General features: G+C 43.6%; 2 protein-coding genes across 3 annotated transcripts in view; one reads left to right on the top strand and one right to left on the bottom strand.

Annotated features, from left to right (window-relative positions):
- The first annotated feature begins 1,421 nt into the window (after nucleotides 1-1,421).
- Nucleotides 1,422-6,117, top strand: LOC112069402 (ubiquitin-like protein 7). 2 transcript variants are annotated; one of them, XM_024136738.2, is made up of 11 exons: nucleotides 1,422-1,480; nucleotides 1,814-1,994; nucleotides 2,098-2,217; nucleotides 2,346-2,428; nucleotides 4,302-4,386; nucleotides 4,486-4,543; nucleotides 4,667-4,800; nucleotides 5,045-5,094; nucleotides 5,176-5,352; nucleotides 5,467-5,586; nucleotides 5,880-6,117. In XM_024136738.2, the coding sequence occupies exons 2-11, from the start codon at nucleotides 1,823-1,825 to the stop codon at nucleotides 6,018-6,020; spliced, it is 1,140 nt and encodes a 379-aa protein (XP_023992506.1). In that variant the 5' UTR covers nucleotides 1,422-1,480; nucleotides 1,814-1,822; the 3' UTR covers nucleotides 6,021-6,117. The 2 variants fall into 2 exon arrangements, with proteins under 2 accessions (XP_023992506.1, XP_023992505.1); XM_024136737.2 differs by having other exon boundaries at nucleotides 5,464-5,586.
- A 6,895-nt stretch (nucleotides 6,118-13,012) lies between these two features.
- The window catches only part of LOC112069401 (SH2 domain-containing adapter protein F), a gene marked incomplete at its 5' end in the record, with an annotated part of 34,358 nt that continues 20,948 nt past the window's right edge, over nucleotides 13,013-26,422 (bottom strand). Inside the window, 2 exons of the mRNA XM_024136736.2 lie at nucleotides 13,013-18,309; nucleotides 26,262-26,381. Coding sequence (XP_023992504.1) covers nucleotides 18,123-18,309; nucleotides 26,262-26,381 — 307 coding nt within the window. The remainder of the gene's footprint in view (nucleotides 18,310-26,261; nucleotides 26,382-26,422) is intronic.

Below are 26,422 nucleotides of genomic sequence, written 5' to 3'. Positions count from 1 at the left end.
TGTTATTACGTTCTGATACTTCAAGAACACATTAGACACTATCACTTCAAAGGATGTCATTTCGCTACACCCGCAATAACATCTGCTAAATATGTGTATGTGACCAATAAAATTTGATATGATTTGATTTTGATTTGATGGGCTCTGCTGAACTCAGCTGTGTGAGAAATTATGCTGGATCCAAATAATGAACCCTTCTGCACCTAAATGAATAACACAATCTTGCATCTGAATCCTGTCTGACTCCCGATGCTTCGCACCCTCCTGACAAGACCTTAGAGTCCATCACCTTACAAATTGTTACTTTCGTTTTCAATATCACATTTAATTGTTATTTCCTAACAACAACAAGAAACATTTTTATTTCAAATTATGTTTTGATAAAAGCCTAAAAATCATTCCGTTTTTTGTTTAATCTTGGGGGCAAAATGACTCCAGCTGGTAATAATCATGTAAAATATGTTGGAAGTTTGAGGGTTAAAATAATTTGATAATGTCATTGGAAAGTAGGCTTTGCAGTTATTGGTCTTTACCCAATAACTGACCTAATGTGCAACAAGGGGTGTGGAGGGTCTTGAAATTGCTGTAGAAAAGGTATAGTAAGTTAGATTTGCTACATCTACATTGCAGTTGTTGCATTTTGCTTCAGAAAGGACTGTGATAGCAAATAAACTATAAATTCGCCATCAGATTTGCCACCAATGCTCCTTATAGGACACATCACTGCACTCTATACTCCTCTGTAAACTGGTCATCTCTGTATACCTGTCGCAAGACACACTGGTTGATGCTTATTTATATAACCCTCTTAGGCCTCACTCCCCCATATCTGAGATATGCTGTAGCCTTCATCCTCCACATACAACACCCGTTCTGCCAGTCACATTCTGTTAAAGGTCCCCAAAGCACACACATCCCTGGGTCGCGCTGCAACAAACAAGCTGCAACAACAAACGAGCTGCAACAAACACTCAAACTAGGCGGTTTTATCTCAATCTCTTCATTCAAAGACTCAATCATGGTCAGTTGACAGTTGTGGCTGCTTTGTGTGATGTATTGTTATCTCTACCTTATTGCCCTTTGTGCTGTTGTCTGTGCCCAATAATGTGTGTATGATGTTTTGTGCTCCTACCATGTGGTGTTGCTACCATGCTGTGTTGTCATGTGTTGCTGCCTTGCTATGTTGTTGTCTTAGGTCCCTCTTTATATAGTGTTGTGTTGTCTCTCTTGTTGTGATGTGTGTTTTGTCCTATATTTATATTGTATTTATTTTTTATTTTAAATCCCAAGCCCGTCCCCGCAGGAGGCCGTCATTGTAAATAAGAATTTGTTCTTAACTGACTTGCCTAGTTAAATAAAGGTTAAATAAAATAAAAAATACATTGTTGCCATCATGTATATTCCATTACTTCCGCTTTGGTCAGCGTGATTGTGGACCACGTGAATAACACGGAAGCAGATCGTGTCAACAAAGCAAATCGTGAGTCTGCAGTACAATTTTGCAATGAGTTTCATGTAAATCCATTCGTGGATGTAATAGGTTTTAGTGACTGCCATACGAATGTTCTTTTTGAAAACGTCATCCAAACGGTCTTTACTTGCTAAAAATGTTCATGCCTAATGTTAGTGGCATTATAGAAGCTATAGCTAGCTTGCTAGCTTAATGGCTAATAGCGAACGGTAACGTTAGCTGTGCATATCAGAAGATTAGACATTACTTTTCCTAACTTTAGCTAGTTTTAGATTCGTGAATGTGGTGCTGACTTCACTATGTTACCAATGTAGATTGTCGTTGTAACTTGTTCCTGTCTAGAAACAACTCATGATGTCGGAGTGGCACCTGTCATTGAAGCTGGTGGATCAGCCCAAATCCACCTTCCACTTCCCTGAGACGATGCCTGGAGACGTGTCTCCCGGCGGCTACCGAGTCTCTACTCTGAAACAGCTCGTTGCAGCACAGCTTCCTGATTCCCTACCGGACCCCGAACTCATAGGTTTGCATTGCATAAGTGAACAACTCACATGTGAACTAACTTAGCCAACTTCTGTACCTTATTTATGATTTGTGTCTAAAGTTTTTTTAATTTCATATGTCAGAGCTGGTACACTGTGGTCGCAAGTTGAAGGACGACCTGACTTTAGACTCATGTGGGATCCAGCCTGGATCCACCCTGCACATCCTCAAAAGGACCTGGCCTGAACCAGAAATCAATCCAGGTGGGTTTTGGCAGACTAACTCTAACCCTCTTAGAAGCGCCATGTCACTAGACATTTCCATTTATAAGGTTACTTCTATAAAGAACCATAGTAATTTATCTCTCCTGTCTTTCTCCCCTTGTCTGTAGAGCCAGTGAACAGGACGACTGCAGCCAGGGAGTTCCGTGTGCTGCAGGCAGCCCTCCACTCCAACTCCACCTACAGAGACTCGGTAATAACATTGTTATGGTGTTGAGAATGAAAATGTAGACAGATGTATTTATCAGAAATCCTATTATTTCAGTTACAGTGGGGTCCAAAACGGTTGACAACCTTGATAAAGATGAGCAATGGTGAATTTGTAAAATACACTGAACAAAAATATAAACACAACATGTAAAGTGTTGGTCCCATGTTTCATGAGCTGAAATAAAAGATCCCAGAAATGTGCCATACGCACAAAAAAGCTTATTCCTCAAATGTTGTGATCAAATTTGTTTACATCACTGTTAGTGAGCTTTTCTCCTTTGCAAAGATAATCCATCCACCTGACAGGTGTGGCATGTCAAGAAGCTGATTAAACAGCATGATCATTACACACGTGCACCTTGTTCTGGGGACAATAAATGGCCACTCCAAAATGTGCAGTTTTGTCACACAACCCAATCTGACAGATGTCTCTGTTTTGAGGGGGCATGCAATTGGCATACTGACTGCAGGAATGTCCACCAGAACTGTTGCCAGATAATTTAATGTTGATTTCTCTACCCTAAGCCGCCTCCAATGTCATTTTAGAAAATTTGGCAATATGTCCAACTGGCCTCACAACCGCATACCACGTGTATGGCATTATGTGGGCGAGCAGTTTGCTGATGTCAACGTTGTGAACAGAGTGCCCCATGGTGGCGTTGGGTTATGGTATGGGCAGGCATTCGCTACGGACAACAAACACAATTGTATTTTATCGATTGCAATTTGAATGCACAGAGATACCGTGACGAGATCCTGAGGCCCATTGTCCTGCCATTCAGCCTCCATCACCTCATGTTTCAGCAGGATAATGCACTGCCCCATGTCGCAAGGATCTGTACACAATTCCTGGAAGCTGAAAATGTCCCAGTTCTTTCGTGGTCTGCATATTGACCTTGCATACTCACCAGACATGTCACCCATTGAGCATGTTTGGGATACTCTCGATTGACGTGTAAGACAGTGTGTTCCAGTTCCCGCCAATATCCAGCAACTTCGCACAATCATTGAAGAGGAGTGAGACAACATTCCACAGGCCACAATCAACAGCCGGATCAACTCTGTGTTACGCTGCATGTGGTAAATGGTGGTCACACCAGATACTGATATACTGAGCTATATGTTATGCTCAAAAGAATGGGACAGTTATATTATTTTATACTAATACAATTGGTCAGAGGAAGATAGTTTGTTGAATTAGTAATACTTTTTTCTCAAAAGGTAGTGTTCAAAATTATTGACACCCCTAAAAATTATTATAAATAAAGTAGTCAAAGGTGTGGTATTTGGTCCCATATTCCTAGCTCGCAATGACTACATCAAGCTTGTGACTATACAAACGTGTTGGATGCATTTGCAGTTTGTTTTGGTTGTGTTTTAGATTATTTTGTGCCCAATTGCAATGAATGGTAAATAATGTATTGTGTCATTATGGAGTCACTTTTTTATTGTAAATAAGAATAGAATATGTTTCTAAACGCTTCTACATTAATGTGGATTATATCGTGATTACGGATAATCCTGAATGAATTGTGAATAGTTATGAGTGAGAAAGTTGCATAGGGTCAAAGATCCTACCTCCAAAACATGCTAACCTCTCACCATTACCAATAACAGGGGAGGTTAGCATGTCTTGGGGGTAAGATCTTTGATCCTCTGTAAATCTCACTCATCATTATTCATGATTGTTACTTGTTAAATAAGAATATATTTATCTAGGCAATTGTATTAGTATAAAACAATAGAATTTCACCATTTTTATTTAGCATACAATATAGCTCAGTATTTGAATTATTTACTTCATTTACTACTTTACTTTCTGACCCCAATGTATATAACTTAATTTGCTTCCCCAGGTATTTAAGATGCTGACTAATAAGGAGTCTCTAGATCAGATCATTGTGGCCACGCCAGGGCTGAGATCTGACCCGGTAGCGCTAGGCAAGTACTGATTAGCCCTGCCCGTTATGACGTGACATCATCCTAACCATGTCATCAAGGAGGTTATGTCTTACAATGCTATTCTTCTGAATCTTGCAGGAGTGCTCCAAGACAAAGATCTATTTGTGCAATTCACAGACCCGAACATGCTGGATGTGTAAGTGTTTTTGTTCCATATACTGTAGAATGACTTTGTCATACCATGTTGTGAATGAGTAACTATACTGTGGATTTGTGACATTAGGGATAATACAAAAGTATTGAATGTTTTGCCTTGCAGGTTGATCAGTTCTCACCCAGCCTTGGTCAATGCCATCATCCTGGTCCTCCACTCAGTGGCTGGCAGCATGCCTGCTCAGTCCAGCGCCGGCTCCTCCCGCAACGTCTCCTCCAGCTCCTACAGTGACATGCCAGGTGAGTATCACACTGGTGAACACTACAGGGTCGTGTTCAATAGGGCAGACCGTAAAAGAATGGTTTGCAACGGAAAACAAAAATCTCTGATCTTATTGCACAAGGTTCAGGTAGCACCTATGTTTCATTATTTTTCAAAATGTTTAGTCCCTACTGAACACGACCAAGTAATGGCCACATCGGTCTGTCACTCACCATCACAAAGACTGGAACATGTATGACATTTGCTTTGTCTTGTCTGCAGGAGGGTTTATGTTTGAGGGCATGTCTGATGACGATGAAGATTTCCAATCGGTGAGTCAATCTAGCTGGATTGAGATTAAAATGTAAATATAGATGGAGTATAGCTAACACCATTGCTATGTGTGTAACTAGGGAAATCCGTCAGGCCCATCCAACCGAACCGGGGGCCCAGCAGGAATGCGGCCTGTGTCCCTTGGCCATAGTGGAGCTACAGGCCCTCGACCCATAACACAGAGTGAGCTGGCCACTGCCCTAGCCCTGGCCAGTACTCCTGAGAGCAGTGCTGTTACTCCCACTGCAGGGGCTCAGGTAAAGAATGGCCCATAATCCTCCCTCAACACACACAAACACACTCCTCTACCAGTGACACAGAACAGACACTTTCGCTTCTAGCTGCGTGCCCTTTGTTCTGTGTTGCAGCAGGACCCCTCATCTGGAGTGCCTCCCATGCCAGCAGGGACTCCTGTCAGCAATGACCTTTTCAGCCAGGCACTGCAGCAGGCTCTGCAGGCCTCCAGCATGTCCGGCATGTCCTCTCTGCAGGTCAGTCTCTTCTCCTTTCCCCCTCTCCTCTACTCTCTCATTCCCTCTCCTCTCACTGTGCTACAGGAGCCGCGAGGACAGACCAGATCCACAGGTCTCGACCTTTAAAGGACAACACTGTGGATAGAAGCTGTGCTGTTAATCATACTGCCTGGAGCAATGGCACTCGCTGCGCTTCTATTTGGTCTCTCTCTAGCTGGAGTAATGACGGCCTAAACTTCAACGTCTCTGACTGTGTGTTTTGGTCTGTTTGCCAGTAGTTTTAAGGCTAGCTTTGTTCTACTGTCTTATAGGGGCGTTGGCAGTCCCAGCTGCAGCAGCTGAGAGACATGGGGATCCAGGATGAGGAGCTGATGTTACGGGCGCTGCAGGCTACAGACGGGGACATTCAGTCAGCTCTGGAGCTCATCTTCGCTGGAGGGCCAGGACTCTGAGCCAAGCCAGGGCCCTGAGAGAGGAGAGTGCAGGGGGAAACGTCTCTACACAGACCCAAGCTGATGGCTCTGGTCATTCTGCCATTAGGCTTTGATATGGACACTTATATGGACACAATGCTTCAGACATGAAGACCTCATTACTACTCCTCTACCCTTTCATACACAGCCTAAATGGAACAACCTTTAAATGGCTGGCAAAACATTTCTTCTTTTTGTTTTTGACTTGTAATAAAGATAAACATGTACCTTATCTACCCCTGAATCTGACTGACTCATTTAAAGGAGGTTTGGTGTTAGCCCCTGAAGGCTTTAATCTCATCGCTGTGTGAATATATACATAATCAAAGAGGGCTGTGTTCTATCAGAAATCTTCGTTTTGTTTCAGACACTAACATTGACTCAGATCTGCTATAAAATATGGATTGGAAGAAAGCAGCGTTGATACTACCTCTTGAGTCTAATTGTAATTCATACAGTTGTACACTAGGTGGCAATGTATAACCACTTACCATAGTTCCTTTGCAATTCCATTCAATAGAGAAATAAGTAGAAAGTAGATATTTGACAAATATGGCTAGCTAATGTTTGAACTGTTTCAGTTGGGCTGCCAGATCAATAAACACAATGTAAATACTAGTATTAGACTATTTTGTGGTTTGATAAAAAGCTCATCCAACATGTATGAGATGTATTACATTTTTACAGCTGAAATTATGCAAACATTGTACTGTAGAAGGATGTTATTGTGTCTGAGCTGAATACGGTCGCTACGAGCAAAGGGGCTTGCTCTTTATTTCAAATGGGCTTGCTCTTTAAACAACCAGACCCATTTTGTGAACTGCTTTGTCTCATTGTCTCCCATTGGGGTGCTGTGGAAGAAGAGGACAAATTGTGTGCCCCCTCACCCTACCATTCTCAATCTTCAGTAATTGCCCTGCTTAGTTTTAGAACTGCTTCTTGGTGCATGCGGCTGCTCAATCAGTGAACGGCCCTTTCATGAGCGCAGCACCCAAACAGTCCTTTGTGTCTTTCCGTCCCAATTACCATTTTACATGCCATGCACACCTGCAGGCAATTTCCCTCTGAATATCTCCTACAGAGTTTCAAAAGTGAGGTCTCCCCCTGGACTCTTCAAAACTACTTCAAATTATGTCGAGTCTTCAATTGGTTAATACAACATTTGATTGCCTTTCAAGCTAATTTAAGTAAATAATGATGCACCATAGGAATTGATTTACTGTAGGCTTATTAGACAATATATTGGTGTTCTTTGTTTGATAGATCACGTTAAAAGCATTACTGTAATGGTAGAGGTATTGTGATTATTAAACAGAAAGTGTTTATTCTGCTGGTCGTTGCCATGTCAGACCTATCCTCTTAGCCGCAGCATCACATCCTCAAACCTCCAACAATATACTGTCACAACATCCAGGGAGGTTGCCATGGAGATGCATTTATCTGATTCAGATGGGGATATGTAATCACATTGCACATCTTCACATATTGCTGTCATTGCACTACATTTAGGTTACACACATTCTTTCTCTTTTTTTTCTCCACTCGGAGGACAATGCAAAGAAGATGAAACGCCTTCCTCGTCTGCCCCCTGTGCTGCTTGACATCAAAATGGAGGTGGAAGAAGGTGCTGTCCAGACAGATCTGTTCAGTTTGTACCTGTGGCTGTATAGTGACCTCTCTCCCCCTTCTGTCCATGCAGACAGGCTTGTGTGGGACCTAGGGGGGATGAGGGTGCAAATAGGGTGTTATTTGTGGATGAAGGCAATGTCTTGGCTGGGTAGGAAACTGCACTTAATCAGTAGAGTCACTAATGTTTGACTAAAACTGTAGAGAGACAGAATAAATGCAGGGAAATAGGGGAGGACAGTCATTCCTCTGTCCCCCAGAGTCTTAGGTCAATATAGCCCCTCTTCTCTCATGTATTCTGCTGCTCTGTGAATGCCTGACTATATGCAAACACAGCGACTCAACCCAGGTTCATCGCTGGTTCACATGACCCTGAGAAGAAAATGACATTTCAGGAGTACAGCAGCTCCAAGCTCTGCGCCACTCTGCTCCAGCTCTCTTTCATCTAAACCACTGTTACGACAACATAGTTGGTTGGAAGAAGCTGTAATTCAAAAAGGAGGACAATAAATTACATAGACCAACACCGGCCACCAGTCTCTGAGTATAGTGGCTTTGCTCTGCAGCAGACAGACCTATCCACATTGTCCACAACATTGACCTGTAGATTCAGGGATGGATTAGGACAGTCCTACTTAATTATACTCTATGACTACACAGTGGAAAACTCTGCAGCCATAATAGACCATTTAAAGCAGAGTAAAAGCTAAATTCATCTAACTGCCAGAGACTGCAGAATAATAACAGGTTTCACTTCGGGTCACCTCCTCACACGTGTCAGAAGGGAATTGGAGGGGAGTTTTGTTTTTGTCTTTTTAAATGATGCAGTTCATGTGTTATTAGCATCAAGTCTGTTTACCTGAGATTGCTTTCTGTCAGGCATGACTGGGCTGAATATGAAATTAGTTGGTGATGGACAAGGGCCATTTTTTCTATCCGTCTGTGGAATGGATGCATTCATTGCTGCTTTCAAGCCATGTCTTTCAGGCCTGTGGGTGCTCTTTTGTCCACCAAAGGACGCTTTGATGCATTTCCTCTCAGGTGTTTTAACCCTTGGTGGTGTCTAATCCCTGGGAGGGTGATATCGTAGCAGGGGGAGAAAGGTTAGAAATTATACATCTCTCCAGAGCAGCTGGAAGGACCTCCATGAAGCTGCTGTATGGTAGAGAACGATACGAGTGTCTGAATAAGATTTAGACGTTAATCTAAACAAAACAGCAATACCCTAAATCACCTTGGATGGATTCTCAGGAGTATATGAACACACGTCTGTTCAAGTATCAACTAACTAGTTCATTGCAGTTATGTCAACTTTACGTGGAAAATATTTCTCCACACTTTCACGAAAGAGGGTGGATCACACATTTCCTGCCTTCTCCTTATTGCTTTTGGTTGTCGGTGGTAACATCCATCTCTCTGTTCTCTGTCTCTTCATACAAGCTGTATGTAATAGAAAACACTGCAGACTTTATAGGCCAGCTTGGCTCCATTGTGAGGCTCTGAAAGGATGTTTACACATTGATCTAGCCTCACCTACTAACAGAAGGCAACAGGAGGAGAGCTGGGGAGAGGAGCATGCTAACTAACACTGCTTCCCTTTCAGGAGCAGAAACACTGAGCATTCAGACAGACTTATATGGCCCTGTGTTCTCCAACAGTAGAGCGTCAAAGCCACGTGGTCCGAATCCCCAGTCTGTCTGGTCTGCTTGTTAAAGCCACGCTGTGCGTTTGTGTTTAAATGAAGGATTCTCTAGCACCATCACCATCAAAGCCCAGGGTGTGTTCTCTGTAATCTCAACCGCTGTTCTCTGTCTCTCAGAGCTCTCCTGTAGTTGTTTATTAATTCATGAATTAAGTATGCTCTCGAAGAAAGACGCTAGAGACTGACTCAGACCGTGTCTGGCATATACAGCAATTAATACATTTCCTCTGTACAGATCTTGGTTTAGGTAATTAAATTAAATAAATTGGATTTAAATTGAATTGTCACATGCGCCGAATACAACAGATGTAGACCTTACAGTGAAATGCTTACTTACGAGCCCCTAACCAACAATGCAGTTTAAAAAAGTATGGGTTTAGAATAATAAATAAAAGTAACAAATAATTAAAGAGAAGCAGTAAAATAACAATAGTGGGACTATATACAGGGGGGTACCGATACAGAGTCAATGTGCGGGGGCACCGGTTAGTCGAGGTAATATGTACACTACCATTCAAAAGTTTGGGGTCACTTAGAAAAGCCATATCTCAGACTGTCCAATAAAAAGAAAAGATTAAGATGGGCAAAAGAACACAGACACTGGACAGAGATATGGCTTTTTCTTTGCAACTCTGCCTAGAAGGCCAGCACCCCGGAGTCGCCTCTTCACTGTTGACGTTGAGACTGATGTTTTGCGGGTACTATTTAATGAAGCTGCCAGTTGAGGACTTGTGAGGCGTCTGTTTCTCAAACTAGACACTCCAATGTACTTGTCCTCTTGCTCAGTTGTGCACCGGGGCCTCCCACTCCTCTTTCTGTTCTGGTTTGAGACAGTTTGCGCTGTTCTGTGAAGGGAGTAGTACACAGCGTTGTACGAGATCTTCAGTTTCTTGGCAATTTCTCGCATGGAATAGCCTTAATGTCTGAGAACAAGAATAGACTGACGAGTTTCAGAAGAAAGTTCTTTATTTCTGGCCATTTTGAGCCTGTAATCGAACCTACAAATGCTGATGCTCCAGACACTCAACAAGTCTAAAGAAGGCCAGTTTTATTGTTTCTTTAATCAGCACAACAGTTTTCAGTTGTGCTAACATAATTGCAAAATGGCGATTTCTAATGATCAATTAGCCTTTTAAAATGATAAACTTGGATTAGCTAACACAACGTGCCATTGGAACACAGCAGTGATGGGTGCTGATAATGGGCCTCCGTAGATATTCCATTAAAAATCAGCCGTTTCCAGCTGCAATAGTAAATTACAACATTAACCATGTCTACACTGTATTTCTGATCAATTTGATGGTACTTTAATGGACAAAAAAATTACATTTCTAAGTGACCCCAATCTTTTGAACGGTAGTGTACATGTAGGTAGAGTTATTAAACTGTCTATACAGAGAGTAGCAGCTGTGTAAAAGAGGGGGAGGGAGGGGGGCAATGAAAATAGTCTGGGTAGCCATTTGATTAGAAGATATCACTATAATATCATGGCCGGCCGGTGTGCAGTGAGAACTGGGTTGGGATTGTGTGGTGGAGCAGATGACCATTCATTACTAGGTTGACGGCAGTGACTTTATCCTCTTTTACTATTCTTGCAATACCCCGTCCTTGATTCAACCAACAGAGAGTAGCTCTATGGCACTTACCATTGAATAGACCTTTACCATGGTAACTGGTAATCACAACGGTATGGAGTTATTTACCAAACATCGTTTGGATTATCATTTTTTTTGTAACATGTTTGTTGCAGCATCAAGAAAGAGCCAACAGACAGAGGGTTTGGACTCAAACTCTACTTTATTTAGGTTGAAACTTGATGCCTCTATGTCCCCATACAATACATTCAGTATATACATTTGGCGATGAGGGACTGTACAGATATGTTATAGTAGTGAATACATACACGGGAAGAAAATGTACACAAAAGCATTAAAACCACTTGACCTCAGAGTGGCTAGAGAGACACCGAGTAAGTCAATGGCAACACACGCACACTTCTCTGAGGGTGAGAAGGACTATTTCAGGTTCCGAGAGAGACATAATGTGAAGAGTGAGTCTGCTGATTGAAACAAAGCCCCTTCTTTGCCTTCCAGAGTCCCCTCCCTTCCTCGCTCCTTCTAGCCAGGCGAGGGGTCTTCCTCTGGGCAGTGGACAACGTATGTGGGACCTTGCCTACAGTAGCATGCATCTGTCAGCAGCACTGAATAAAGATCCTCCTCTTTATGTTTCATCTCTACCACACAGGAACATTCTTAAGACATATAGTGCATTCGGAAAGTATTTAGACCCCTTGACTTTTTCCAAATTTTGTTACGTTACAGCCTTATTCTAAACTGGATTCAATCGTTTTTTCCCTCATCAAATCTACACACGATACCCCATAACGACAAAGCAAAAACAGGTTTAGACATTTTTGCAAATAAAAAAAACATGAAAATATTACATTTACATAAGTATTCTGACGCGTCACTCAGAACTTTGTTGAAGCACCTTGGCAGAGAATAGTCTTGAGTCTTCTTGGGTATGACGCTAGAAGCTTGGTACACCTGTATTTGGGGAGTTTCTCCCATTTTTCTATGAAGATCCTCTCAAGCTCTGTCAGGTTGGATGGGGAGCGTCGCTGCACAGCTATTTTCAGGTCTCTCCAGAGATGTTTGATTGGGTTCAAGTCCGGGCTCTGGCTGGGCCACTCAAGGACATTCAGAGACTTGTCCCGAAGCCACTCCTGTGTTGTCTTGGCTGTGTGAGTCTTTGCCAAAGAGTTCAATCTTGGGTTTATCAGAACAGAGAATCTTGTTTCTTACTGTCTGAGTCTTTAGGTGCCTTTTGGCAAACTCCAAACGGGCTGTCATGTGCCTTTTACTGAGGAGTGGCTTCAGTCTGGCCACTCTACCACAAAGGCCTCATTGGTGGAGTACTGCATAGATGGTTGTCCTTCTGTAAGGTTCTCCCATCTCCACAGATTAACTCTGGAGCTCTTTCAGAGTGACCATCGGGTTCTTGGTCACCTCCCTGACCAAGGCTCTTCTCCCCCGATTGCCCAGTTTGGCTGGGAAGAGTCTTGGTGGTTCCAAACTTGTTCCATTTAAGAATGATGGAGGCCACTGTGTTCTTGGGGACCTTCAACGCTGCAGATTTTTTTTGGTATCCTTCCCCAGATCTGCGCCTCGACACAATCCTGTCTCATAGCTCTACGGACAATTCCTTCAACCTCATGGCTTGGTATTTGCTCTGACATGCACTGTCAACTATGGGACCTTATATAGACAGGTGTGTGCCTTGCCAAATCATGTGCAAACAATTCAATTTACCACAGGTGGACTCCAATCAAGTTGTAGAAACATCAAGGACGATCAATGGAAACAGGATGCACCTGAGCTCAATTTCGAGGCTCATAGCAAAGGGTCTGAAAACGTATGTACATAAGGTATGTTTTAATTTTTTATAAATGTACAAAAATGACAAAAAAAAGTTTCACTTTGTCATTATGGGGTATTGTGTGTAGATTGTTATTATTATTAAATTATTTAAAACATTTTAGGATAAGGCTGTAACGTAACAACATTTAACAAAGGAAGGGGTCTGAATACACACACACACACAGAGTCGTGGCCAAAAGTTTTGAGAATGACACAAATATTTCCATATGTTACTATGGATGTTACTGTTATGGGTAATTATTAACATTCAAACAGTTACTATGGAATACTGAAGTATAATTACAAGCATTTCATGTGTCAAAGGATTTTATTGACACTTACATGAAGTTGATGCAAAGAGTCAATATTTGCAGTGTTGACCCTTCTTTTTAAAGACCTCTGCAATCCGCCCTGGCATGCTGTCAATTAACTTCTGGGCCACGTCCTGACTGATGGCAGCCCATTCTTGCATAATCAATGCGTGGAATTTGTCAGAATTTGTGGGTTTTGTTTGTCCACCCGCGTCTTGAGGATTGACCACAAGTTCTCAATGGGATTAAGGTCTGGGGAGTTTCCTGGCCATGGACCCAAAATATCGATGTGTGGTTCCCCGAGCCACTTCGTTATCACTTTTGCCTTATGGCAAGGTGCTCCATCATGCTGGAAAAGGCATTGTTCGTCACCAAACTGTTCCTGGATGGTTGGGAGAAGTTGCTCTCGGAGGATGTGTTGGTACCATTCTTTATTCATGGCTGTGTTCTTAGGCAAAATTGTGAGTGAGTCTACTCCCTTGGCTGAGAAGCAACCCCACACATGAATGGTCTCAGGATGATTTACTGTTGGCATGACACAGGACTGATGGTAGCGCTCACCGTGTCTTCTCCAGACAAGCTTTTTTCCAGATGCCCCAAACAATCGGAAAGGGGATTCATCAGAGAAAATGACTTCACCCCAGTCCTCAGCAGTCCAATCCCTGTACCTTTGGCAGAATATCAGTCAGTGCCTGATGTTTTTCCTGGACAGAAGTGGCTTCTTTGCTGCCCTTCTCGACACCAGGCCAAGTCTTCACCCCACTGTGCGTGCAAATGCACTCACACCTGCCTGCTGCCATTCCCGAGCAAGCTCTGTACTGGTGGTGCCCCGATCCCGCAGCTGAATCAACTTTAGGAGACAGTCCTGGCGCTTGCTGGACTATCTTGTGCGCCCTGAAGCCTTCTGCAGAAATGCAGTGGAAATGTTTTTGGGGGATTCAGTTAATTTGCATGGCAAAGAGGGACTTTGCAATTAATTGCAATTCATCTGATCACTCTTCATAACATTCTGGAGTATATGCAAATTGCCATCATACAAACTGAGGCAGCAGACTTTGTGAAAATTAATGTTTGTGTCATTATCAAAACGTTTGGCCACGACTGTATATATGTGTATATATACATATATACATATATACATACATACATACATACACACACACACACACACACACACACATTCACAGTACCAGTCAAAAGTTGACACACCTACCCATTCAAGGGTTTTTCTTTATTTTTACTATTTTCTACATTCTAGAATAATAGTGAAGACATGAAAACTATGAAATAACACATGAAATCATGTAGTAACCAAAAAAAGTGTTAAAGAAATCTAAATATATTTTATATTTGAGATTCTTCAAATAGCCACCCTTTGCCTTAATGACAGCTTTGCACATGCTTGGCATTCTCTCAACCAGCTTCATGAAGTAGTCACCTGGAATGCATTTCAATTAATAGGTGTGCCTTGTTAAAAGTTAATTTGTGGAATTTCTTTCCTTCTTAATGCGTTTGAGCCAATCAGTTGTGTTGTGACAAGGTAGGGCGGGTATACAGAAGATGGTCTTTCACCAAATAGGGATAAGTCCATATTATGGCAAGAACATCTCAAATAAGCAAAGAGAAACGACAGTCCATTATTACTTTAAGACATGAAGGTCAGTCAGTCAATGCAGAACTTTTCAAGAACTTTGAAAGTTTCTTCAAGTGCAGTCGCAACAACCATCAAGCGGTATGATGAAACTGGCTCTCATGAGGACCGCCACAGGAATGAAAGACCCAGAGTTACCTCTGCTACAGAGGATAAATTCATTCGAGTTAACTGCACGTCAGATTGCAGCCCAAATAAATGCTTCACAGAGTTCAAGTAACAGACACAAGTCAACATCAACTGTTCAGAGGCCCTCATGGTCGAATTGCTGCAAAGAAACCACTACTAAAGGACACCAATAAGAAGAAGAGACTTGCTTGGGCTACGAAACACAAGCAATGGACATTAAACCGGTAGAAATCTGTCCTTTGGTCTGATGAGTCCAAATTTGCGATTTTTGGTTACAACCGCTGTGTCTTTGAGAGACCCAGAGTAGGTGAACGGATGATCTCCGCATGTGTGGATCCCACCGTGAAGCATGGAGGAGTACGTGTGATGGTGTGGGGTGCTTTGCTGGTGACCCTGTCTGTGATTTATTTAGAATTCAAGGCACACTAAACCAGCATGGCTTCCACAGCATTCTGCAGCGATACGCCATCTGGTTTGCACTTAGTGGGACAATAATTTGTTATTCAACAGGACAATGACCTAAAACACACCTCCAGGCTGTGTAAGGGCTATTTGATCAAGAAGGAGAGTGATGGAGTGCTGAATCACCTGACCTCAACGCAATTGAGATGGTTTGGGATGAGTTGGACCACAGAGTGAAGGAAAAGCATCCAACAATTGTTCAGCATATGTGGGAACTCCTTCAAGACTGTTGAAAAAGCATTCCTCATGAAGCTGGTTGAGAGAATGCCAAGAGTGTGCAAAGCTGTCATCAAGGCAAAGGGTGGCTACTTTGAAGAATCTCAAATATATTTTGATTTGTTTAACACTTTTTGGTTACTACATGATTCCATATGTGTTATTTCATAGTTGATGTCTTCACTATTATTCTACAATGTAGAAAAGAGTAAAAAATAAAGAAAAACCCTTGAATGAGTAGGTGTGTCCAAACTTTTGACTGGTACTGATATATTTATTTAATTAATAAATTGTGAGCACAATTTCCCTCCATTACATACAATGGCCCTCTCCGTCAACATCAGTTACCTCATGAAAGTGTGGGATAGTCTAATCATGACATTGACAAACTCCTAAACCTGCCATGAAGAGTCATATACTGTATGCCAGTGGTTCCCAACCAGGGGTACTAGGACCCCTGGAGGGTACTTGGTCTATCCACAGGGGGTACCTTGAGAAGACTCATGAGACCATAGGGTTACTGGTAAAATGCACATGAGGGGGTCCTTCAGTGGTACTCCGGGCAGAGTAAAATTCAGTTGGTGGTACAGTAACCCAAAAAGTTTGGGAACCATTGCTGCTGTATGCAACCCTACTTTACTTGTTCCCTTATCTTACCAACAGAATCAATTCACCTCCAGCAAACACTCATAAAATTCTCTGGAAATGCCAATTGGAGGACAGCCTTAGATTTCCACATCTGCAATGATGCCACCTACTGGCTATGGGATTGCATAGCATGCTTCAGCACTCTCCTTATTAACATTTAGATTTTAAAGGACACGTCAGTCCCTCTGGTTCAGGGGAGAAGTCAAACTCAAAGAACAAAGAGAGGCTTCAAGCAATGTCTCTAACCTCAAGGTCTGTACCAGAATAAGATAGGGTCGTGTGGGTAGAGAGGATAGAACACAGAGACAATGGAGGAAATCAAGAGTAAAGTGAATAAAAAAAACAATTTTGAGGTGTGTAATTACAACAATAATTACAACAAATAGATGGGTTATGACAGACTGGAGGTCTGAGTTCATTCAGGAAAATGGAGTCCTCCGATTGGTCCATGGGGTTTCTACAGACAGTCATTATGTGAGGCTTGACAATCCCATTGGTCACGAGACACCATTACTCATCAGTGTCTCAGAGTCAGAGTCAGGCCACAGAGGCAGTTGGACACATGAAGCAGAACTGACTAAAACACAAAGCGAAGCACCACAGTATATGAGGCCAGGCCCAGGTTATTCAGGCTCTGCCCAAACACGATCACATGGCAGAGAATAGTGAGGGCCGGATGCCGCGAGGCAGGCCTTCACAGAGAGGGGTAACACATCTGTAATAAGAAGAATTACCCCAGAATAAATTACAGTCACAGAACAATCGTTGAAAGAAGCAGAACTCTAGAAATCAGCGGATCTAATCCGACTGATTCAACCCATGCATTATAAGGCATTAACCAAACATTTGTTACTGACATCACACAATTTCATAGTGACTATACATACAAATGCTGATCTGTAAAATGTAGTTTTAAAAATAAGAACCAAAAACATTATCTGATTGACTGGTTTATGCAAAAACATATTCTTAAACCATAGATGCAATTTGTTGGGAATCAGAGTTGCATGGTGGGCGTTGGATCAATATCTGCAATCCCATTGTACCTATTGATCTGCAGATTCACGAATGAAATTGATTTTCTGAGGTAGACAATGCAGGCATATTCCATTCTACCCATACAAAGATATTCTACGATGGCGGATTGGGAAGGTAATTTAGCCCATTTTGCGACTAGGCGCCCATCTCTGGCTCATTTGGCCAATGGGGCTACTGCTGTGTAACATAGTGATCCATATATCAGTCTGCTGACTGTGAAACCAGAGCTGTACTTACACTGTCCTACCAATGGGACCCCCGTGGTGAAGGATATCAGAAATTGCAGTCCCGGGAATAGACAGAGACGTCAGTCTGTAGACCGTACAGCACTTAAACACTAAACTGTTGTTGCACTGATGGGGAAAGTATTCACACAGGGCAGGTTTATTGAGTTTGCCGGCCACTGTAGAGTGCCCATATATAACCCAACTCCAATACATTAATGTGCCTTCCACACTTCCTTTATAAAGGACATTACAATCTTTAGCTTCCCCTGACTAAATAAACACTTTCAGCATAACATGGAGCCAAATCCAATATGAACAGGTCTTGTGTGGAGGAGATTGGTACAGAGTGGTACTGTTGAGGAAGCAGCTGTGGGATCAGTCAAACAATCCTTGTCAGCAGATAATGTGTCAGTCAATGATGCAATGATAATGTTGTAGCAAATACAAACAAAAAGTTAATAGCTGGTCTGAGATCAGGTGGGTGATGACAGGTGAGCTGTGTTATCATCATCATCCCTGCCTCCTCCGCCAACTTGAACTCTGTCCTTCAGACCAATCAGACAGAAGGAGAAAGGCAGAGCGACAGGGTTTCCCATGGGAGGCGGCAGGAGGGCATCTGACCCCTGAGTGACCTTTGGGGAAGGACGTGTCACTATAGTGTCCTGATGGCCACGGGGTAGAGCAGGGACATGTGCTCGGCCCCCTTGATGGGCAGCTTGCGGCTGGAGTAGAAGTGGATGATCTCAGGGACACTGTCGAAGGGACAGCTGTTCTGACCCAGGATGTACTTGTTCTCCTTCGTCCTCGACAGCTTCATGTGCATGAAGCCCTGGCTGCTTCTAGAAGGAGAGAGAAAACAGTATTTCAGCTCTAAAAACGATGAATGCTTTATCTCCCAGCGGTACAGTGTGACAGATCATTCCCAGCCGATGCAGTACAGTAGGGCTGGGTTAGAACCCAGGTCACATACTGCGTGCTCCTATGTACAGTAAGTAGAGAGTGCTACTAGTCTAATGAGCAGCCAGGAAGAATCACTTAGGCTACACCAGTTAATAAATGCAGAGCAAATTAAAAGCTCCCTGGGCTGTGCTGTGCTCCCTTCAGTATTTCTAGGGCTGAGCCGGAGCCTTGGATCTGTGTGCTTTACAGCTCTTAAGTAATCTCCTGCTCTGGAGCCTTGTCTTAATGAGAAATGTGGCTGTATAAAAACCATTACGCTGCACTAGACAGAAGCTGCAGGGAGGAGGGCAGTGACACAGGCCTTTGATCACATAGAAGGAGAGGAGGAGTGGAGAAGAGGAAGAGAGAGGGATGAGAGAGAGAGGGGAAGGAGAGAGAGAGAAAGAGGGACATGGTGAGGTAGAGGGGAGAAAGAGAGAGAGGAAGATAGCGAGGAAGAGTGGAACAGGGGGAAAAGGGAGAGAGAGAAGAAGAGGGAGATGGTGAGGTAGAGGGGGAGAGGGGCTAGCGGAAAAGTCCTCAGGAGACCATTTATCAGAAACCTTTTTTCTTTTTCTTTTTTTAACACAGACTCATGGTCCCAGAGAATGTTTTTTCCCCTTCTGTTTGCATTGTGCAATGCCAAAGATACTGCAGAATCAGCTCACCCGGAGGACTTACACAGTTAGGAAAAGTATATATACAATATTTAGCAGAGCAGGTGTCACCTCTCCTGTCAACAGAAATAAAACAGTGGAATAACAGCCAGACAGTGATGGACTGCAATGACTTCCTGTTCCCATAAGAGGGGAGTGGCATTCAAAGATGGAAATATGTTTTCTTATCCATTCTGTCTCTGTGTGTGTGTGTCCATTATCAGCAGAAAGCACAAATTGCTGGGCATCTTAAATGAGATGTCCATACTTCCCTTATCTTATAAATACATTTGAAAAGCCTGAAGCCATATTATCTCAAGACACCAGCAGAAACAAAGCCATGGAGAGAACATTAGGATCAAGAGGAAATTTAACAGGTTCAATTAAGCGACAATAACCATTAAAAATGACATTTCTCAAAACATCAGAGGCAAATACTTGCTGTAAGTCATATCTTTCATCAGTTCATGAACCAAGAGACAAAACCTTAGTGTGACACGATGGAACTAGTAAGGACCAATGCAGATGAAGGACAGTCAACAAGAATTCTCTCATATCTTCTCTTCAACACATTGCTGCTGTAAGACTGGCAAGTCACAGCCTTGACATGTATAGTTTCTGCACTAAAAGTATGGTTAGAGAGGCGGAGATAGAAGGAGAGAGGAGTCGGAGAGGGGGAGACAGAGACCGTAAAAGAAACGAGGGAGATTGAGAGCATCTAGCGTGAGGAGAGGTGGATGATCGTTTTATAAGAGAGCTGAGGGAGACTGCAGGGTTTCTCTGCTGCTATAAAAGTGAAGTAAATACAGCTAGTTTCAGCCTCCTCCATCACTGAGCCTGATCAGCCAGCCAGCTCCTCCAGTTGAATACGTCTCTGTCATTACTAGGATGTTCATAAAATCAAAGTTTATTGGTTGGAGTAGATGAGGACAGATATCTCTAGTCACACAGCCGGTTCACTGCCTACATCCCAAAATGCACCCTGCTCCCCATTTAGGGCTTAGGCCAAAAGTAGTGCACTATATAGGGAATTAGGGTGTCCATTTGGGATGCAGTCACTGTGTTGCTGCTTCTTAAGCTGGGCCAGGAGAGGAGAGGCCACTCTGAAGGCAAAGTGTGTTTGATTCATCAACAGCTTGAGGAGATAGGCCTTGGGTTACACGAGCACACCACTTAAAAAGCTAAACACATCAATAGGGAAAAAAATAATTTTTAACTAAGATTTCCTTACCCGTCAGCGTTTAGCTACGCTTATCGCGTTTCAGCTCCGTGGAGACTCAGAGACAACGGCGCAACAGACCACTACTCACTGCTGTCTGATAACAGAAATGTAGGGCTATTTCTGACAAGACTGGGCCTTTTGTGTTTGTTATCGTATCCTATTTAGTTGTGCGCTTTTATTGTCTAATCGGGATTAATTTCCCTCTGGAGGTCTGGTGTCCTGTTCACCGGGGTCTATGACTTTCACTTGAACCCTCTCATCCCCACAGCAGAGAAATAGGCTGACAGCCGTCATCGTTTATCTCTACCTCCCATATATTAGACTGCACCACGAATGATGCTTCAATGTAATAAATCCATGGCTTCAGAGAAGCCAAACTCACCCAACAGAAGATAATGATCCAGAAAGAAAGCCATGACCTTATGAAGCATTGTGGGACAGGAAATGTCCCGAATAGCTAGTCTTCCGGTTTAATACGTACTGCGGCAGCCACAAACAGAGCGTGTCTGACTGGAAGGATTACAAACATGATCAGGACATGACCATACCTGTTCCTCGTGGTTTAGAGTGACTTTAAAAACAAGAATGTGGTTGGTGCTGCTCATTATAGGTCAACTAGATTGTACAAAACACAAAGCTGTGTTGTTGTTGTGTTTCATTTGGGAACCATTCCAGGTGTGGTAATATCCAAGAAGAAAACATGCATTAATAAAACGCATTGAACTGTGCACTGAACTGCACTGAACCACGCACTCCATAACAAACTGGGAGAGCCCGGTGTCTCTCACAAGAAAGACAAAGAGAAGACACTTTTCTGAGACACTTTTGCCTCTCCTGACATGAGTTCAACTGCCAACACCGGAGAGCTTTTGTTGTTCTTTCTACAACTCCAAGGCTTTCTGGTTTCCCATGTGTTATAGCATCAACACATTTTGTTGCATAAATCATTGTTTTCCTCTTTCATCAACGGTTTATTTTCTACCTCAGTCAGCCCGTAAACCCGGCTGTGTAAAACCCCTCCCTAGGGGGAGGAGGCAGAGCTACGCCTCTCAGAGACCAGTGAAAGGCTAAATGTGTTTTATGCACCTAAAAGACCACTCATCTTCAGAGAGGAGAGAGAAGAGAGAAGAGAGAAGAGAGGGGGAGAGAGAGAGAGAGAGAGAGAGAGAGAGGAGGAGAGAGACAGAGACAGAGACCAGTGAAAGGCTAAATGTGTTTTATGCACCTAAAAGACCACTCATCTTCAGAGAGGAGGAGAGAGAAGAGAGGAGAGAGAGACAGAGACAAGGTACCCTCTCTCCCTGTCAAAAGACTCTCGAGACTCATGGTTAGTGAAAGTCTGGGCCTTCATCAATGATGCAAAGCACAAACGTGTCGCCGAATTGGCCCCATGAATGTTTCAGCAGCTCCAGACATGGAGTATCTAAACACAGGGTCTCTAGCCTCTGCCACAGAGGTTTCAGCATCTGCCAACATGGAGTAGCTGACCTACACATTGGGTTTCCAGCCTCTGCCACAAAGGTTTCTAGGAAGCAGGAGAAGGAGGCTCCAACATGAGCAGACTGAACTCTGTGTCACCCCCTCCCCACTGCCGGCTCCATGAATCAACCCGCTGATTGTTTACTGGGTTGATCTGAATGACCCTACAACCTCCTCTGCTTCCTACCAGTACTGCACAACAAACACAGTCACGCTGGCAGGACACAGGCACATGATCCACCACACACACCAGAGCGGTTTAGAAATATCTGCCTTCCTGCCTTTGCCCTCTGCCCTGTGTGGATGACATCTCCACTGATCTGTGCAGGAGGTCCAACAAAGGGTGTGTTGTAAACAGCCTTTTACACAACTATGATTTATGGTTCACAAGCACACAGACACGGAACAATTCATTCCATCACTCCTTTCTGGATTAGTCCCATTATTCTGGGATGGACATTGGTGGTCGTAGACACACTCCGAAGTCTACGCGTTTGAACTTTGAACTCAGAGTCAATATGACTTTCTACTACAGTGACTGGCCATGGAGGCAGCCGGACTGACAGGGTCAGAGGTTCAGTGCTGCTGGCTGAAAGGCCACAGTGCGTGGGCTCTGACTGAGAAGGACAGCTCCTACTGGAGATCAACACTGCTCTCCTCCACCCCCTCAGACACAGCATGGGACGTGTCCTAGTGACCTCCCGAGTGGCGCAGCAGTCTGAGGCACTGCATCTCAGTGCAAGAGGCATCACTACAGTCCCTGGTTCGAATCACATCCGGACATGATTGGGAGCCTCATAGGGCGCCGCACAATTGGCCCAGCGTCGTCCGGGTTTGGCCGGGGTAGGCCGTCATTGTAAATAAGAATTTGCCTACGAATTTGCCTACTGACTTGCCTAGTTAAAAAAAGTCACCCCAAACAACCCCAGCCCTGTCTATCCAATAAGGCCTACCAGTCTACTGCACCAGACAGTCCAGCCAATGGCCCAGCACTGTCTGTCCAATCAATCCCACCAGTCTAATTCCCTGTGTGTCCCCCCTGGCAGGCCAGAGCAGAGTCCCAGAGCTCTGGTAATGAAATGAGCAGTCAGTCAGTGTGAGGAGCAGTGGAGCAGCTCTGGACAGCATCATCTCCTCCTGCCAGCAGAGATGAGCCTAAAGCAGGCTGACGAGGAGCGTCCTTGGGACCAGCAACGGCTTTTCCTCCCGCTGCAACGTATCTAATCTATCGCTGACTTTATCGACAGATATGTGCTTTATTGTGAATAACAAAAGAACACAAATGCCAGTTTGTATCTGAAGAAAGGTGACAATAATACTGTAGAACTGTCTTCCATGGCCATAACTCAAGCAGTTATCCTCTCTGCAGCTCATATTTCTCTGCCCCTGTGGTGAAATGTTTTTCTCAGCCAGGTATTGCTGTGTGCTGGTGAAATGGCAGCCCGCTGACACTCATCAGTTGGCTGGCTCCCTGCGGTGGTGTGAGCCCTCAGAGCCTTCTGAGTCGATGGGATGTGACTGCCCTGTGGAGGTGAATGCCAGCTGTGCAGCGAGACCCTTTAAGCTACCCTCCAGTCAAATGTCAGACCAGACTAAACAAATCAGGGCCTGTCCCCTGAACCCTCCGCTGGCCTGGAGACAGGTCACAGTCAGGGGGCAGAGGTCAGCTAGGGGGCATTATGAATTCAGTTCTGGGCAAGTCAGTGGGGCCAGAGATGTTACCTGGTGGAGGTGGGAGGGCATCATGTAGGAAGGACAGGGTTCTTAAAGGTGATGTGTATAACCATACTGAAGAGACAGTCAGCAGGTAGGTAGGAGGTGAGGAAGACTCCTGGAGGCAGAATAATGGTGCTGTACTGTGTGTTGACCTGGTACTCTATCAATAGAACTCTACTCTATGATAACCCGTGAACACCCTCAGTGAAGTGTGTGTAAAATTGTATATAGTGCCTTCAGAAAGTATTCATGCCCCTTGACTTATTCCACATTTTGTCGTGTTACCTCCTAAATTCAAAATGGATTAAGTAGATTTTTTTCTCACCCATCTACACACAGTAACCCATAATGACAAAGTCAAAAAAATAAATAAAAAAATGAAATGTTTGCAAATGTATTGAAAATTAAATAACTAATTTACATAAAGTCAATACTTTGTAGATGCACCTTCCATGTTTCCACATATTTTCAATGGGATTCAAGTCTGGGCTTTGGCTGGGTCACTCAAGGACTTTTACATTCTTGTTCTGAAGCCATTCCAGCGTTGCTTTGGCTGTATGCTTGGGGTCATTGTCCTGTTGGAACTTAAATCTTCGCCCCAGTCTAAGGTCATTTACACTCTGAAGCAGGTTCTCATCAAGGATTTGACTATTTGGCTCCATTCATTGTTCCCTCTATCATTACCAGTCTTCCAGTCTCTGCCGCTTAATCGCATCCACATAGCATGATGCTGCCACCACCATGCTTCACAGTAGGGATGAGGTTAGACAGGTGATGTGCTGTGCCTGGTTTTCTCCAGACATAGTGCTTTGCATTCAGGCCTAAGCGTCAGCATTTGTGGGTTTGATTACAGGCTCAAAATGGCCAGAAACAAAGAACTTTCTTCTGAAACTCATCAGTCTATTCTTCTTCTGAGAAATGAAGGCTATTCCATGCGAAAAATTGCAAAGAAACTGAAGTACTCGTACAACACTGTGTACTACTCCCTTCACAGAACAGCGCAAACTGACTCTAACCAGAATTGGAAAGAGGAGTGGGAGGCCCCGGTGCACAACTGAGCAAGAGGACAAGTACATTAGTGTGTCTAGTTTGAGAAACAGACGCCTCACAAGTCCTCAACTGGCAGCTTCATTAAATAGTACCCGCAAAACACCAGTCTCAACGTCAACAGTGAANGTGTGTGTGTGTGTGTGTGTGTGTGTGTGTGTGTGTGTGTGTCATACTGTATATAGTGCCTTCAGAAAGTATTCATACCGCTTGACTTATTCCACATTTTGTCATGTTACAGCCTGAATTCAAAATGGATTAAGTCAATTTATTTTCTCACCCATCTACACATTATACCCCATAATGACAAAGTCAAAACATGTTTTTAGAAATGCACATTTATTGAAAATGAAACCTCTAATTTACATGAAGTCAATACTTTGTAGAAGCACCTTCCATCTTTCCACAGATTTTCAATGTGATTCAAGTCTCGGCTTTCTCTGGGCCACTCAAGGACTTTCACATTCTTGTTCTGAAACCATTCCACCGTTACTTTGGCTGTATGCTTGTGGTCATTGTACTGTTAGAACGTAAATCTTCGCCCCAGTCTAAGGTAATTTGCACTCTGAAGATGGTTCTCATCAAGGATTTGCCTGTATTTGGCTCCATTCATTGTTCCCTCTGTCATTACCAGTCTCCCAGTCCCTGCCGCTGAATCGCATCCACATAGCATGATGCTGCCACCACCATGCTTCAAGTAGGGATGAGGATAGACAGATGATGAGCTGTGCCTGGTTTTCTCCAGGCATAGCGCTTTGTATTCAGGCCTAAGAGAACAATTGTCTCATCAGACCACAGAATCTTTCGGCATTTTTGCAAATTCTAGGCGTTCTGTCATGTGCCTTTTTCTCAGTAGCGGCTTCCGTCTGACCACGCTACCATAAAACCCAGATTGGTGAAGTACTGTAGAGACTGTTGTCCTTCTGACAGGTTCTCCCATCTCAGCCAAGAAACAGCCAAAGAACTTCAGAGTTTCTTGGCTGAGATGGGAGAACCTGTCAGAAGGACAACAGTCTCCACAGTACTTCACCAATCTTGGTCACCTCCCTGACCAAGGTCCATGTTGCCCGGTTCGGTCAGACGGCCAGCTCCAGGCAGAGTCGTTCCATATTTTTTCAATTTTCTGATGATGGAGACCACTGTGCTCTTGGAAACTTTCAACACTCTAGAAATTGTTTTATACCCTTCCCCAGATATATGCCTCATCACAATTCTATCTCGGAGATCTACGGACAGCTCTGACATGCACTGTCAACTGTGGGACCTTATACAGACAGGTGTGTTACCTTCTAATTATTATCCAAACAATTGAATTGGCCACAGGTGGACTCCAATCAAGTTGTAGCGACAGCTCAAGGGTGATCAAAGGAAATTGGATGCACCTGAGCTCAATTTGGAGTGTCATAGCACAGGGGTATGAATACTTATGTAAATGAGATATTTCTGTATTTAATTTTCAATAAGTTTGCAAACATTTTAAAAACATGTTTTCACTTTGTTATTATGGGGTATTATGTGGATTCAATCGAAATGCATTCAATCAAAATAATAAATGTTGAATTCAGGCTGTAACAACAAAATATGGAATAAGTCAAAAGAGGTAGGAATACTTTCGGAAGGCACAGTAGGTACTGGGTGCTGTATATTCTCTAGTGTGTGAGAGGGTGGTGTGTCATCAACTGTACACTGATTACTTGTGTGTAGTGGACAGTATGTATGGGAAGGGTCTTACTTGAGTGAGAGGGAGAAGTCGTTCTTGCTGGTCTCACTGTTCCTCACCAGGTAGCTGGCCTCTTTACACAGCCTCAGCAGAGACTCCGCATCCGTCCTGCTGATCGCTCCATGGTACCAGCTACAGGGCGGAGAGAAGAGGGAGGATGAAACAGAGTGTCA

This window comes from Salvelinus sp. IW2-2015, unplaced genomic scaffold (genome assembly GCF_002910315.2).
Source record: "Salvelinus sp. IW2-2015 unplaced genomic scaffold, ASM291031v2 Un_scaffold1002, whole genome shotgun sequence".
In the NCBI taxonomy this organism is placed as follows: Eukaryota; Metazoa; Chordata; class Actinopteri; order Salmoniformes; family Salmonidae; genus Salvelinus; species Salvelinus sp. IW2-2015.
This window is presented reverse-complemented; position numbering and strand designations above follow the sequence as displayed.